The sequence below is a fragment of the Eleginops maclovinus genome, chromosome 7 (genome assembly GCF_036324505.1).
Source record: "Eleginops maclovinus isolate JMC-PN-2008 ecotype Puerto Natales chromosome 7, JC_Emac_rtc_rv5, whole genome shotgun sequence".
Classification (NCBI taxonomy): Eukaryota; Metazoa; Chordata; class Actinopteri; order Perciformes; family Eleginopidae; genus Eleginops; species Eleginops maclovinus.
In genome coordinates this window covers 8,875,106-8,892,247 of record NC_086355.1, presented here as the reverse complement: position 1 = coordinate 8,892,247, position 17,142 = coordinate 8,875,106, and the positions used below count along the sequence as shown (strand labels likewise).

The 17,142-nt window shown below is 40.3% G+C and overlaps 1 protein-coding gene across 1 annotated transcript in view; it reads left to right on the top strand.

Moving 5' to 3' along the window:
• Nucleotides 1–17,142, top strand: part of klf7b (Kruppel like factor 7b) — a 58,335-nt gene that overhangs the window by 26,018 nt on the left and 15,175 nt on the right. The window contains exon 2 of the mRNA XM_063888370.1: nucleotides 9,814–10,459. Coding sequence (XP_063744440.1) covers nucleotides 9,814–10,459 — 646 coding nt within the window. The remainder of the gene's footprint in view (nucleotides 1–9,813; nucleotides 10,460–17,142) is intronic.

Below are 17,142 nucleotides of genomic sequence, written 5' to 3'. Positions count from 1 at the left end.
GGCTCTGTCACTGTAACAATGATGTGTTGGGTGTCTGTGTCACTGCAGAGGGTGTCATACAAAACTGATTGATTGTTTGTTAGTGTGTGTGTGTGTGTGTGTGTGTGTGTGTGTGTGTGTGTGTGTGTGTGTGTGTGTGTGTGTGTGTGTGTGTGTGTGTGTGTGTGTGTGTGTGTGTGTGTGTGTGTGTGTGTGTGTGTGTGTGTGTGTGTTCACTGTAAGGAAACACAGACCGTAATTTTAAACGACAATATTAAGTGGTCTCTGTTTATTGATGGTTGGAGAGATTTATGTGTTTGCATATTTCCCTCTTCACTGATTTTTAAAAACAAGTAAAAGACATAGTATTGGATGTATACTGTATTTCTCACTTCCCATGACAGAAATACAACCTCAAGTTCGATTTGAAAAGATAAAACAAGATTTTGATTAAGTGTAAGCTTATCCAGATTTTGATTATTTACATATTTCTTAACAAACCCAGTACAGCTAAAGGGATTTTCTTCATGCAGTCAGACTTTGCTGTTCAAGTAAGTCTACAGTATTCAGGATAAAAACACTGATGCGTTAAAGCTGAACGGTTAACAGACTGAGCTGTTAGCCTGCAGTTTGGTTGAGTTAAGCTCAGCGTTTTCTTGACTCTGCATCAGTCTGTTTCCCTTTCGTTGTTTTTTTGATGTTCTTATTGATTCACAAACATTCAAACACAAAAGGGAGTTGATCAATGACGAGATGTGTTTGTCTGCGAAGTGGGTTTTTCTCTCCATTCAAGCATCGAACATCATCTTTTTGTAAAGATTTGTCCCAGTTATTTCAGATTCAGTCATTGTTGCCTGCTATTGAACTGTAGACCCAATGAATATAGTTTAGCAAAGAAAATCAATGAAAATATACTTGTGAAACAAACCACAACACAAACCTGTTTAAAATGTGTCTTTGTTTGTCGGCTGCAACACTATTCGGATTGACTGAAGTATGACATTTCAGATTCATTCAGTTAAACAGCTTTCTTAACCACATAAGAGCATTGCAATGTTGAGTGAGGTTTTGTTTTATTGAAAGCAGAGACAGGTCCAGATGCTTGCCATCCAGCAGAGAGAAGTTGGCGTGTTACTGCAGCTGGCTCCGTGCAGTGCAGGCATGAGGAAGTGTGCGTCTCCAAAATGGCAGCTGTCCATAAGCAAGCTGGGGTTCAGACTCCATGAAAGGATATTGATGCTGCTGTGCTACACATCCCTGTCCATAGATGTTTGTATACAATGATATTCTAGACCGTGCTGTGCTTCCAAGATTACATAAATAAATGTTTGCTGTGGAAAAATGTGTAATGTCTACACAGAACAACAATCTCAACCCCATCCAACGGCACTGGGATGAACTGGAACACCGACTGTGAGTCAGACCTTATCGCCCAACATCAGTGTTTGGCCACAGTAATGCTCTTGTGGCTGAATGGGAGCAAATCCCTGCTGAAACCAGAAAGGTGGAGGCTGATAAGGCAGCACATAGGAGTCCACTGTTTTGAAACAACATAACAGTAACAGAGGTGGCTGTTCGGGTTACACCAGCAGCTGTCTCTCAAGCTGAAGAACTACTGTAACTGCACTATGAACATAATAAAAGCAAACAGATGCTTCAGCACTCGCCTCAAGTACAGAAACATGTTGGGCCGTTATGCTGTTTTCCCGAAGGGTGTTGGATTTATCACCTCACAAGCTTCAAAGATTTAAGCATTCACTTCTTTCCGTAATAAAACTAAAAGCCAAGAGTAAAAGAAATTTCCTCTTGATTCTTATTCATCCTGAAATTATCTGGTGGTGAAACCATTGGAGGCAGCAACGATCCTTGGATACTTCAGAGATTCACACTTTAAATATTAGCTAAAAAAATGATTCTACACCGTGTGGGTAAGGAGGATATTAGGTTAATGTGCTTTGGTTTAAGGCTTGTGCATTCTGTTTCGTGTTATTTTGATCAAATTGCAGGATGTGGAGTGGAAGATCATTGTGACTTCGCTCAGATGCTGCCTCAGTAACTCAAACAGCATCTTCACAGGAAGCTTCACACAAACTGCACTTCAGTTTCTAACAAAGCACCAAACACACATCCGCTCTGCAGCGCTGATGTTTGCTCAGACATAAAGAGGCAGCTCTCTGCCAATGCCACCAGTTATATCGTACGCATGAGGCATTGCATATTCACACGCATCAGTTAAAAGTCATTATGCTCTTCTCACTCTTACAAACACACACAACCGCCGCGTACACAGCCGCATCAGCAAATTAGCTGAATAAAGAGCCTCTTTTTGCCTTTTCCTTTGAGTGGCTAATTAGCCATCAGAGCCCGCTGTGGAGAGAGCGAGATCCATCAAGAGGTAGAGCTTCAAAGAGCAGTTTATGGAAGCCAAAGCACTTTAATTAGGACCTGTTTGTACGAGAAAGCGAGGAAAAAAACATAATTTAAAGCCAAAGCTGTATCATGTAGGGGGAAAATAAACACTCTCTAATGCACACAGATAAAAAGAGACAGGAACAAACTAAAAGGATAAGAGTCGAGGAGATGAGATCCTCAAACGGAGGATTTCTACTGCAGCGTGAGGGGAAACTGACTCTCAATTTACTCTGTGTTGTAGCCATTGAGGATGGTTATAATCAGCTATATTGAGGATGAATGAGATTAACGAGAGGAACATATAGTGAAGTGTTGTGTCCTTTATTTGTGGGATTTAATTGCAGTAACATGCTCTTACATGAATGGGATTAATGAAGATCTGCCACAACACATCCACACAAGAAAAACACTTTTTGTCAGATCGATTAAACAACTGAGGACCATTTAATTGTTACTATACAGTTACAAGAAAAAGGCTAAACATAACTCTAATTAAGTACAAATTTCTACAAAAAAAATCATCAGGCTTGGACAAAGGGCCGGAGCCGGTCTGTCCTTTGTCTTAGTAGTTTCAATTTTGCATTTTTTCTATTTATCCTTTCTGTTGAAGCCGATGATGGTGTAAGTAACTTTTGACTGAGCTTCCTCTGCTTGCTTCGGGTTGGAGTAGAATGAGTTTTATTGATATATGTGCTGAACACTTCTATGTAATGTAAGTGTGTAGATGAGCATTTTAGGTCAACATACTGTGTTCAGAGTTGTGGTTTTGCTACTCATTTCTGTGGCTGGCCTCTACTCAACACCATAAACAGAATCATGTGTCTCCCTGTTGTCTTTGACTGGTAAAGCTGGTGTTTGTGTCCTGGCCATGGATTCTGTTTGTCTTTGGAAAAACAAAGCAACAGTTCTGGAAATATCTGACTTGTTCTATGCTGTAAACCTGAGTTGAAGCAGATCATTAAAGGAAGTGTCACTGTACAGAATCACGCTAATGGCTTAATTTCACCATTGCCCTAATGGGAATGTTGGTAATAGTCAAATAACTGTGTGCTGCATGCAAACACAGACGGAGCATCTCCTGCTGAACCCACTTCAGTTTGTTTGCTGAGCGCCGTCCTCGATGATCTTTTGTCTGTCAAAAGCTCTTAGCGCTTCCATCAAGAGCCCTCTGCTCTCTGCATTCATTATTAATGGACCTCAGCAGGCTGAGAACATACACACACACACACACACACACACACACACACAGAGGCACACACACACACACATACACAGAGGCAGGACCTGCACATCACCAGAAGCTATTTTAGTCGCAATACTAAAACAAACGTTAAAAATATAAAGTGAAAGACACGTTCATTCAGGGAACAGAGAAGAACAACAGAACAAAATGAATCCATTGTTTTTATCTGCAGTTATGTGCTGGAAGTGTAGATAATCACATCAAATACAGCAACAAAAATATCCAAAAAGTAGTTGTTTTTCTATATAACCATAAGGACATTTAGAGCCTCTAAATGTCTTTCTAAGCGTGACATGCAAGGGTCAACCACAGCTGACTTTAACCTCAGTAGACATGCAGCATTTGCTTTTGACCTTGTTTGACATTGACCTACAACAATGTTACATAATTGAATCAAGTAAGATTGAAAACCATGAAATGAACACTGTCGCAATAATTGTGTGAAATGAGTTCAATAACTGCAACTACAGAAACCAATTGTCTCTGTACATGTGAGCTGTCATACATGAACACAGAGTAATAGCCTTTATTGATGATGGATTTCTCACCCAGATTAAACAATAGAAACTACTGCCCTGTAAATTAGTACATTTAGGAAGGGAAGCTGGTTTTACACTGCAAATGCGTACTTTTAAAAATATATTTTGCACATTTTTACAGCATTAGATTTAAAGTATTGCCTTTCAAAGAAAATGTTCCCCTATTTTTGCCCCCAATTAGTGTTGTATTTTAAATACTACAAATACTAAACAGTACCCATCATCCTCAGTGGCTGTGGAGAATCTGTCAGCCATTTAAATTATAGCTTTGGCATATTCTGAACACTTCTTTGTGGCAATCAGGAACACAACACTGCACCTCATGAAACATTCACATCAAATCATACAGAGTGTAATTAAGAAAAAGCCAAATGGGAGAGAATGTTCACTTCAGTCTCTCAGAGATAATTGTGAGTAGGTGAAATTGGGAATTTGTAGCAGCTACAGAAATGTCCACAAACCGCGACAGTAACACCCTGATGAAATCCGGTGTTCACATGAATACAGAGAATTCAGCTAATTAAAAGTTAGTGCAGTGTATTTTGTGGGTGTGCTTGTTAGTGAACAAATCTCTTGATAAAAGTAGCTAATTAAGTCTTAATGTTGACTTACAGTCTCATAAAAGCCTGGCAACAAATAATAATCTTGAAATAAAGTCTTAATGCTATTTAAAAGTTGGATTACAAGGAAGTTTTCCTGTTCCATTTTGCCAAAGATGATTAGAACATAGTATTCATTTATTTGTTTTATAGAGCTCTGACCCCTGACCTAGGCCCTACTTAATTTTTCAGCAGGCCTCTAGTGGACTCATTTCATAAAAGTGTTGTATTTACTGACTTGAATCATACATTTTTTGTTGTTGGTCAAGATTCTTTTTTAGCTCAGTTTCCTTTTGTTTGTACTGATGATTTAAGGACATTCGTGAATAATCAAGTTGAATAGCTGCAAAAGTCAGTAAAGAAACAGATTAGATTACTATTAAGGTTAGTGTGTGTGTGTGTGTGTGTGTGTGTGTGTGTGTGTGTGTGTGTGTGTGTGTGTGTGTGTGTGTGTGTGTGTGTGTGTGTGTGTGTGTGTGTGTGTGTGTGTGTGTGTGTGTGTGTGTGTGTGTGTTTTGTGTTTTTGTGTTTTTCGCTCTGACCTTTCTCCATATGGTGTGGGACTGAACAGGGGACAGGAGGTGAGCCCTACACATGCTATCCATCTGAGCTGTTAGCCAGCTGACACAAACACACACACGCACACACACACACACACACACACACACACACGCTGCAGGCCATACATGTCATTGTTACCTGATATTCATGGTGTGTAGGAGAAGCAGACGCAGGAGAAGGTCATACATGTGATGTCAGAGGCGATGCGTTCACTGCCAGTCGTGGGTTTGATTGCCGCTCGTTCCTCTTCCACAGCCTCAAGCTTTCTCTACCCTCTGTCCCCCCCCCGCCCACCTCCAACAATCCTCAGTATCAGTCCAGCCCCCGCCAGGAGACACAAACCTTTCTATTTTTGATTTCTAGTCCAAGTGAAAACAATGGTTCATTGTGTCGTCAGAAACCACCAACGGAGGCTGAGTTTACTGTATCAAAGAGAGCCGATATCCATGATGATGAATAATCTATACAACACATACAGTACAGAGGCAATGTGTTACTCTGTTGAGAGGCAATGTATTACTCTGTTGAGCCGGGGAAAGTATAAAGAGTGGAATAGTTAAGATAGGAGGAAAACGATTTAAAATTTCACATTCATCTCCATAAATATGTTTCTTGTGTCGTGCGAGCAGCAACAGAACAAATCATTCAGGATAAAACTGTAATCTTTCGAAACCCTAAATCCAGGGCAAGAACTGCTTAAACTATATATCAAAGTACTCCTCTGGATGACCTTTACATCCTCAGAGTATCTTGTAGCTGTGTCAGCTGGATGACCAAGTTACCCTGATGTACATATATGTTCCACTTTTAAAGGAAAAACAACAAGGCTTGTATTAATGTACTCTTGGTCATTATTGAACCACTGAAGGAAAACTAGTTTTAATAACGATAAGGTGGAGATTTACGAGAAAAACTTAAATTATTTTCTTTACTTTTTTTTAACTGAATGAGAACTTTAATTGTATTTCCTTAATGATTTTTGCTGATTAAACCATGTTTGTTTGTTATGTTTTGTTTGCAATAGCCCTGAGATGATTCTGCAGATAAATGTCCTTTAAAATATCGCAATGAGTGATCAAAAACTTGCAGCTATGCTAAAATAAAGCTGTTTAAGTTAGTCTCCAGATATCCTGATGTCTGTTTGATTGTCTCCATTATTAGTTTATAGATGCATTAGCAGTGACTGATCTAATTTAAACAGAGATATAATAACCTCCTTTAGCGCGCTTGACTAGATATTGTATTACATACAGCAATTACTCAAAGGAATATGAATGCTAACACATCAAAGAAGCAATCTGGACAAAAGGCACACCCGAAGGTTTTCCTCACAGCACTATGCGCTCTGCAAAAGATGTTGTTACTTGGCGTCATCTTTGCTTCTGTACATGTTTGCTTCTCATTTTCAAGTTTCCGTATGAAGCAGTGTAACCCCCCGAAGAGACATCTTTGATTTTTATTCATATGCAAACTAGCATCCTTAGGAAAAAGACATTCTTTTAAAGGAAAGGAGAAAGGGAGAAAAGGAGGGAGAGGGAAGTTCATCTTATCACCACTCAACAGATGTTCAGCCCAAATGTGTTAGTGTGTCTGTCTCATCACTGAGGCTAAGCAGAAGCAAAGCTACAGCGCTGGCTGCTCTGAATGAACCAAGTCATCCAGCTGCTGCACAGGAAAAATACAACATTTCTATACTGGCTCTAATTTGCTCTGATGGCAGAGGTGGAAAGAGCCAAAGGATCAGGATGAGAACCCTTAGCTGCCAAAAGCCTTTGGCCACACAGAAGAAAATTAATTCAATTTCAAGCAGATACAGTAAAGGCAGTATGCTGCAGGATAGTACTCGAGCCAGGTAGCTTGAAAATAAATTGCTGAGTGGACATTTTCAGAGCTGTGGACTGGGCCTGCTGTCTTTTCCCCTCTCTGTCCTGACAAAGTGAAAACAAATCACACAAAAAAATAGACAGGATTGCTATGAACTCTACATTGTTTTTACTCTGGTTTAGGGTTTTCCCCTGACTCTCTTCCTGGTATTCATTTTAAACTGAAATGTAATTTAAAACAGAGAAAATCAAGTCCATTTAAGTTTTGGGTGATCTTTAATTTTTTAGATTATTCGGTGGTATAATGACAGTAATTTTGAAGAGTATAGTGCTGTGTCTCAGAGCTGGAAGAAACACACTTTTAATGTGACTGATTCTCTATGCTTCAGAGTGCTACCTTGTGTAGCCGCAGAGCAGTACCATTCATAGTTTTAGGTCATTTAGTTTTTCCTATGCAGCACTGCTGTTGGAAATGTAGTTATAAAATCACGTCAAGTATCTTCCCTGAGTGTTCAATGGTGCTCTGTACTCTCAATTGTCCTGTTGGCCACTTGTTGAACCAGCTGCATATTGTAGTTGACAGCTTTTGTCAGACAACTGGACCCTACGCTTTGATCGGGAAAAGCCACAGGAAGAATCCTGCAGCTGCACGTTGTATCCGGTTTAATTACTGCTGTTATGGCATTTCAAGGTCAGACTTTATGTACAACAGTTGGTCATGTTAATGAGGGTTGGAGAAGATGTCTTTTCAGTTCATAAACTAGTTCATTATGGGAACACTCAAGTGCATCAACACATAAAATCCAACAGGTATTTTTTCAGGGAATAGGAAGCAGATGATGGGGATAAAGGTTTTATGTAATTTAATTCAACCCTTTTTCTGGGATCAGTGGTCAGAATTTTCATTGAAGGATGCAGTTATTTCTAGAAAAATATGTTGAAAATTGGAGTTAACCATGTATGTATCTACATCTAATTGGTATATAGTTGTGCATGTGTTCAATGATTAACTCTGCAAATAACAACTATCACTGCTGCTCTGATATCTGATTTTCAACCATCTGGTTTGCATCTGTTTGCTTTGTAAAACCTTCTAAACTATCACATAGTAGCTCAGATCATAGCATTCAATGAGGCTGACTTGCAGTTAACATTTTATATCAAACAGCTGTTAAAACTTTATCGTGTCTCTTTTTACTATGAGCATTTATAACAGATACATGTCTTACTTTCCCTGTGTGAGAGGGCGGACTGAAAATTGAAAAAAGGCAAGTGTTGCAGATGTGAGAGATCAAAGCTGGAGCTGGATCAAACAAACAGTCCTGTGTACATAGGTCTGTTGGTAGTTCAAGAGGAGGGCAGGAATTAGAGAACACATAAAAAGTTTGGAGAGGAGAGGTGTAGCCTTGAGGTCAGCAAAGTAGGTTAGTGACTTTAAGGTTTCTGGCTCAAATCCTTGAGGTAATGTGGCGGGTGCCCTTGACCAAGGCACTGAAGCCCCTCACTGTGGCGATGGCTCTCTGCTGCCAAAATCTTGGATTGTGCTTGCACAGATGTTTCTCGATTTTTAGTTAAAGGTTGAATAAACAATTTTAGAAATATCTGCTTATTTTCCCTTGTTTCTCTTCTCCCATCCTACCTTGTTTGACGTCTCCTTTGTCACCGTGCTCTCCTTCCTTCCGCTAACTTGTGATATAACTTCTATGGCTGGTTGATTTGGGTGAGCAGAGGGAAACAGGCGAGGCCTCCACAGTTCAGGGCTCCGGAGAGCTTGTTCCGGCAGCAGCAATCAATCATGGAGTAAATCCTTCCTCTCATAGGACTGCCATGTGCCAGGTGACATGGTCAACAGCTGCAGAGAAATATAAAGCCTGCAGCGGGTATTTGAATTCAAATAGACTAGTAAACAGCTCTGAACAGGCTGCAGTCTGGAGAAGACGCCTGAATGCACTAATATCAGAACTCGCTTTATTTTCCTTTGTTTAAACGTACAACCAATTTGGATTTTCATATTTCGCTCATATAGAAGGTTGAACACACGTGAGACTTGGGCACTGGATATTGCTCTTGTTGTGCCAGTTCCCTCTGACTTTTTTAAATCATGACTGTGGTCTTCCTCTGGTCTATGGGTGACTATGAGTTGTTTAAGAGGCAAACGGGTACAATTGGTGATCAGAAACCCTTGAAAGTCATTCAGAGTCATTTAAAGAGGAATTATAGAAGAACAGTGTCCCCAGCGTTACAGTGCAATGCATTGTAAAACGTACAGTATGCAGTTGAGTCTTATGTTTTGTATGAGTGCATGTTGGATAGTTGTTTCCGTATGAGAACATTTAATGAAGTGATCATTTTTCGAAGAATCTGTGCACACAAATCATCCCTCATATTTTTATGGAGGAGTAAAGTAAAGTCTGGTTTAACGAAATCATTGTACAGTATGTCAGTAATCAACCAGTAGTCATATACAGTAGCTGACATGGCTATTTACTTGTATCAATAAGCCATGAGCGAACCTGGTGATCCAAGACCAGTTATAAAGTGGTGTAATACAGCCTCCTGTGTATAGAGTGTGACAAGAGTTGTAAAATGTAAAAGCTGACCAAGTGTAAAGTATATTTATGTCTGACTCTTGGTCTATGTGCTCTCTTATCTTGCAGACATGTCTAGAGTTGGAGCGATATCTACAGACGGAGCCCAAGCGGCTCTCGGAGCTCTTTGATGAGGAGCTGGACTGTCTGTTAATGCCGAACTTCATGCAGGGTGGTGACAGCGATGAGGAGCTGATGGACCCACTCCTCCCCAGCCTCCCAGACCAGCCCAGCCCACCTCCTCTTCTGGTAACCCTTCCCAAGGTCCAGGCCAAAATCCTCCATGTGGCCAGCAAGACCCAAGGCGAGGCAGGAACTGAAACCCTCACACCAAAGGACCAAGTCCTGGCAGGAGTCAGTGCCGCACAGCTCAGCGCCGCTGTTACCTCCCTAACACCGCCTTCGTCACCAGAGCTCGGACGCCACCTCGTCAAACCCACACAAACACTGACTGCGACGGCAGACGGCACACTAACGCTCAAATTTGTGGCTAAGAAGGTAGGGTTAGGAGCAGCTAAACTGGTGGCAGCACGAGCGTTACCCTCGCCGCCCAGCCGAGGAGGAGCCCTCAGTGACGGCGAGCAGGGAGGAGGAGGAAGTCTGGGAGGAGACATACCAGAGAACAAGAAGAGAGTCCACCGGTGCCAGTTTAATGGCTGCAGGAAGGTTTACACCAAGAGCTCCCATCTGAAGGCACATCAGAGGACTCACACAGGTAAGACCTCCATTACAGTTACCTTTAGTGTACTCTATAATCATCATTTCCGCTACTGAGTCCATCACGTTGGATTTGAAATGAAAGGTGATTCTGAAGTTCCAGTGCTGACATTTATCTCCAATGTGAAACTATTCACATAAATATCGAGTGAGGATTGCAGGATTTTTAGCCCTTTTGACCAAATATGCTGGTTGTGGTCTTGTCTTAATGCCTATTTTGATGCATTTTGTTAATCAAAAAGAATACTACTTCAGTAACCAATTCAAGAAACCAGGAGGGCTTTCAAATGTAGTTTTCCGATTTTAAACATTAATCATTTTTGAAACATTACACTGCCATCATTTGTGATCTGTGTTAAGGATGGTGTGAAATTGGCCCGATGTCCCCCAGATTTGAGGACAACTCAGCAGGGCAAAATATAACATACTTGGTTGTCCAAGCCACACGACCTCAATCAAACTGATTATGTGTTTCACTGCTGAAGACCAGACTGCGGGCAGCAGAGCCCTGGAACAAGAGGCAAATCTGTCTGTAGTGCAGGCCTGACAGAGTGTCAGCTGGGAAGATACCAAGTGTCTGAGGATGTCTGTGAGGCATGGAAACAAATATTGAAAATAATGACCTTGTTTAAGTTTATACAACTGTTTCTATGACTATCTACTTTCCCTGAAATGAGGGAACTATATATGGCAGTGAGTACAGTTTCTCTGCATTTTAACCTCAAACCCAACGTGCTGAACCAGAACCAACACAAAATGAATTACCATTATAGCATTGTTAAATGATTATGATGTGCTCAAGCTTTGATTAAGGATGTATACTAACACATGTACATCAAAAAAAGGGACATTGTGTTGGTGGAATTTCTCAAGAAAACCTCTGATATTTGATTCTTTCAGGAGAGATTATGACTTCTCTTCCATTTCTTTTGCTTCTGATATGATCCTCTAGATTTAATCATTTCCTCATGAGTCTTGGTAGTTCAGCGCCAAAAGGCATTCTCTCAGTAATTGCCTGATGATTGATGGACTGGTAGTAAATGACATTGGCAATTCAGCTGTGTCCAACTGGTTCAGACATGCAGCTTTAGCTTCTAACTACTGCTGCCCTGTCGGTGACCCTCAGACAGAACACACACCAGGCTAATGTGTCCAGGGGCTGTTTGCTATGGGCGCTCAAAACTGCGGGCATGTGGAGATGGGCTTTGGGTGGATGTGGAAACATGAGTGAAGAGTGATTTGACTGCTGCAAATGTTGATGAAGTGCTGATTTGCTTGAGTTTAAACAGGATCAAGTGACCTGAACTTGACAGCAATCAGCCATTTGTGTTCTACTAATTTTATTGCTCACAACGCATGGAAATGAAACATTTCAATCGATTCAACAGTTACATACTGTAGGTACACCAAGCAGAAGAACATCTTGTTTTACAAACAGTCAATAAGCTGAAAACCTTTTCAGCTGATTTCACCAGTTAACATACCACAGTGGAGTTGAGTTCAGGAAAGCAAACAGCCCTGCATTTTGAAAAAAAAAATATCGTTGATGAACAGATCCATAAGTTTGAAACTAATCAGATAAAAAATATAAGTGTTTTACAATACTATGAAGAAGGTTCTCTGGAGAAATGTTACAATATAATCACTATCATTATTGATGACAGTAGAAATATTGCATTCATTTAAAAAATAATCCAATGCAGCGCCAGAGCCTGCTGTGTCAGCTGTGTTAAAACAGTGGTCTGATTAAAATCAATGAAGAGGCTGTTCACAGTCTGCACTCGACTTTAAGAGTACGTTTGTGTTTTTAGGAGAACTGAACATGACTATTTAATGGTGTGCAAAATCAATCAAGACACCATAGAATTGAAACTCTCTGGGTTATGTGTCCGAGAGAGTTTTTACCAGTTATAACATTGGAGTTTGTTTTCTATTTACGATTGTCACTAAGATCTTCAAGTGACAGCTGGTATTGTACCACATATTTTTTACTTTCCAATAAACTATTTTATCTGTTTTCCAATCAAAATGCTCTCTGGATGAACGTCTTTTAGCCGATTTAACTGAGGCTCAATCATCAGTTATCTACAGCAGGAGGCCTGCGCAGACCTGTACCACCTGGAGCTAGCATTATTCAACTTTAGCTTCAACAGCAGGGTCATTTTCTGTATCTAGAGTGGTTCATGGCCTCCAGTTGTCATCCTCCAGTTTCCTTGGTGTTCGTCAGGATTACAGTACATAGCCTGCAGACCTTCTACTGTATTAATACTGGCAACCTTGGCATCATTAATCCAGCGTGTTACAGGCTTTTATGATCCCAGCGACCGTTGCATGGCTTTAAGTATAGCATTACATTTCAGGGCAGCACCTAGCATGGTCGAGAGAACCCACAGCTGTAGCTTTATTATAGCTAATCCAGAATTGAGCAGCTGGATTTCTGGTAGCGTTGCCGCTAGCTGCAATATCTTTAATCTTTTGGTGATTTTACAGTCGAGTCATGCTAACGAACGATGAGCTTTTAAAGGCAGGATCCTTCACTGACAAAAAAAAAAAGACACCCTCGAGACACTACAGCTTGTGTGTGTATGTGGTAGTTGCGTGTGCTCGTGTGTGTGTGATGGTGGTATAAATGTGGAGGCGGTGTATTCCCTCCCGATGTATTCAGTACAAGCGCAGCACTGTGGTTTAATTAGCTTAATCCTCTTTTTGGGTTATTATGACCATAAATCATTGAACATACATGTAGGGAGGGATTAACTTAGCATAGACTACAGGGAGGAACAACAGCAGAAAGCCTGCACAGCATCAATGCACTTACTGCCACATAGTTCACACCAGAGGCCATTAGAAACATCATTATACTGAGCACTGTCAGGAGTTTACTGTACATGTGCAAAAATTCCACATAATGCGGGTAATAATAATCCTCTGTTCATATCCAAAACAATTTCTCTGAGCTGCAGCTGATTGGAAGTTTATTTTCTCACGCTTGTTTATTTTCCTGGTTATGAAAATGGGATTTTAATAACATTTGAAGATGTACATATTAATTCAGTAAATCTCAGAGAACCAAGTCTGTTCAGAGCCAGACTTTTCTTTTCCTCCATTTGTTTGAAAGTCTGTATCAGTTCGTAAATGAGACATCTCATTATTACCTTGAGGGCATTTCTTAAGGTGGCACAAACGTCCTCTTGTACTCAATAATTAATTAATTCAAATGTTCTGTTAAAAGGTCACAGGTGAAGGTCAACGTGACCTCTTGTCCGTCCCATTCTTACTAACAATATATCTCAGGAAAGTCTTGAAGGAATTAATTCAAATGTGGCACAAACATCCCCTCAATGAACAACTGTTTAGATTTAGTTAGTCAAAGGTCAAGGTTACTGTCAAAACATTATAATGCTTTTAGCCATAACTTTAGAATTCATCTGTTGCTCATGACAACCGTCACACATGTCTAAAAAAAAAGAATGGTGATATTTTAGACTGACATTGATTTAAATTCAAACAACCATGAGGCTGTACGTTATTTTCACCTTCAAACACTGGATGGCTAGTAATTGAATCCTCCTGATAGTCAATCAGCAGGATTAAACAACATTTTATTGCAACTTCAAAAATACATAGCAGCTGAGATAGCAGAACAATGAACCATTTTGAAGGGAGTGTAACAGTATTGTCGTAACTGTACTTAAAGAAATGTTATTTTTCCTGATACCTAGAACAATATTTTGACAACTGATTGCAGATCACAGCTCAAATGCACGGAGCTGCTGTCAGATGATGATGATGATGTGCAAATAATCAGAGACAAAAGAGATGAATAAAACAGAGACATGCTTAGAAGAGGGAAGTTTAAGACTGGAGACAGGTTGAAATCTGCTACCCTAGCTCCATTTGTGAATAATACACCTTCCAACAACTCCATAACCAAGCTGTCTGCTAGTTATAGTTGAGTGGCATTTCAGACAAAACAGAGGAAAACTCAAAACAACAGAACTGACATTCATCCTCCATCAAGTGTGTTACAGTGTTGAGGTAAATACCCAGTATAGGGTTAATGCTGCAATACAATCCTAATGTTTTAACTGTAAGACTTCTCATTAAAAGCCATTGTTGTTATGTTTAAGTACAAAATGACAGAAAGCTCCATCTCTTCTATTTGACAATAAGGCAGCTATTTTTTTCATTAAAATGTATCGAGCACTAACAACTAGTCTAGAAAGTATTTCCTAATAAGGAAAAAGAGCAGATGTCTCAGCTTGAGCTTAATCAAAGTAACATTCTCCTAACTACTAAATTGGCCACACGTCCAAATTTAAACCAGCAACTGGTTTTAGTAGGTGGATAGTTGTGGGACATTTTTTAAGACCATAACCATTTTGAAGCAGCTGTTAAAACCTCTGATAGGACAGAGTTTTGGATGACATTTAAAAGCATCTCTGACATTTAGGGTTTGCAAAGAAAAATGAAAAAACTTCTTGAGAAACCTGACTGATTTATATAGCAATACGTTTTATTTTATTCCCCCTTTAAATGTTGCCTTTTTTTGGTTCATTAACAGTTTTTGATCCACAAATCATGGATGACTGTATATGTCTTAAACCAGGCAGCCATCAGTTTCCATTTATTTCTATATGATATGAAAATCAATTAACGCACCGATAACACTGCAGCTGAACTTGCTTGATTTGTACATTTCATCATTACAGAACAATGAGTTTGATTTTTGGAATGTTACTTATGGTTTAATTAAATGATAATGTAGATAAGGTGCTTATTTAAGTGACCGCACTGCATTACCTCACAATGATAAGGACATTATGACATTACTTTGTATTGACACTTTGTTGGGATATTTAGCTGACGAAAGTTTGAGGATTTGTCTTGTAGAACAAAACATAAACATTGAAATTAGACACATTGTTTGGCTTAAAGTCAAATGATGTGGTAGATAGTTAATAGGTTAAAATATGAAAAGTAAAATCTCCAGCTAGAGGTAGACTTCCTAAGACCTGAACACCCAGCCCTACCCCCACCCTCAGCAGGTGCCACAGCCTCATGAGGATTTAGGAAAAACCCTGCTAACCCAAGACCTGAACTCACATATAAACCCCCACACACCCCTGTACTCGAAACCAACCTCCGACCTGCTCTCTCTCTCTCTCTCACTTGCTCATTCACTTTGGGTTGCCAAGCAACTGCATCACACTCCTCCATAATTGGTTGGGGCCTGGTTGATTGTCCATGCCTGTTAATCTCGCTCTCTCTCTCTCTCTCTCTCTCTCTCGCTCTCTCTCTGTCTCTCTCTCTCTCTCCCTCCCTCTCTCGTACACCCCCCACCTCCACCACCCTTCTCTCTTTCTCTCAGTTGCTAGGTGACTTTATCACGCATCCTTGCCTTGCCGTGCTATAATTGGCTGGCGTCATGGTTGCTGTGGCGTCAGGTCTGAGCTGGCCTTGCTTCATTCCTCCAACTGTGCGTGTGCGTGCGTTGCGTGTGTGTGTGTATTATAGCATGTATGTGTGAATGTTTGAGGGGGGTCCTATTGAAGGAAGATGGGGTTCTCTGGCCAATTACTGAAGACGAGTGTGAAACGGCTGCCTGTCTGGCACCTGCGGCCCCCACTCATACCCCATATCACACACACTGACACACACAGGCAGGTTGAGAGTGTAGCTTTTCTCAAACAGGATAAGCTGCCAAGTGGTTTGCTATTGTATGTTGAAAATATTGGTCCTGTATTCAGTCCTGAGCCAGGGGGACTCTGAGGAGTGAGTAGGAGGATTCACACATTCAGATACTGCTGCTGAAGACTCAACATGGAGGATTTTCAGTTTGTTACAGAACTAGAAGAAAATCTGTTCAGAATCCCAAAGAAAAAGTACAGTTCTACTAAGGAATTGTGGGCCTTTCCTGTTGTACCTTCTCAGTTGGGTGGGTGGCAAATTTTAAACCTTAAATGTACCGGAAAAAAATGTGTGACAGTCTCGGTTGCTCTCGTCTCAATTTCTTTCTTTTAAGGGCCTTTGAGGTGAATTAAAAATAACAAAAGTAAAGAAATAACAACAAATTCACTGGACCATTAGAGCCCAGCCTACACATCAGCAGGCCAATCACTCTGGTAGAAATGCATGTTTAAGTAACAGCAATATATGAATGTGTGACTCTTAATACTTCTGAAATTATATTTACTAGACTTAAGTTTCAACAGTAAGGTTCATTTTTTTGTGTAAGTGTACATTTCTTGCTCAGACATATTGTTTCTGTTTCAGTAAGTATTGATGTTGGACTTAAAGATCCAGTGTTAGTTGGACTCTATTGATAGTCCATCCTATCAGGTTCAATTTACTTCTCCCGGTCATGTTTATAGTGCCAATACAGCGTGTATGGCTGTTTGGCTGCCCAAACACTTTCTCCAGTAAGATCCCAAAGTTCTTTTCCTCTAAGTCCATCCTCATCCTCCAAAGTGAGACAGCCTAATTTGGTGTCTAGTCCACTGTAACTGGTACCTCTTTTTCTTATGTTTTACAAAATACGTGCAGTTGTACTTGTATATCAAATATTTCAGCTATTCAAAAGACCAACAATGGGTATCTTGATGACAAAACCCAAAATAAAAGCTAGTGACAGAGGCTATTTTGGAGAGGCCCTTGCACCCTTAACAAATTAGAGACTGT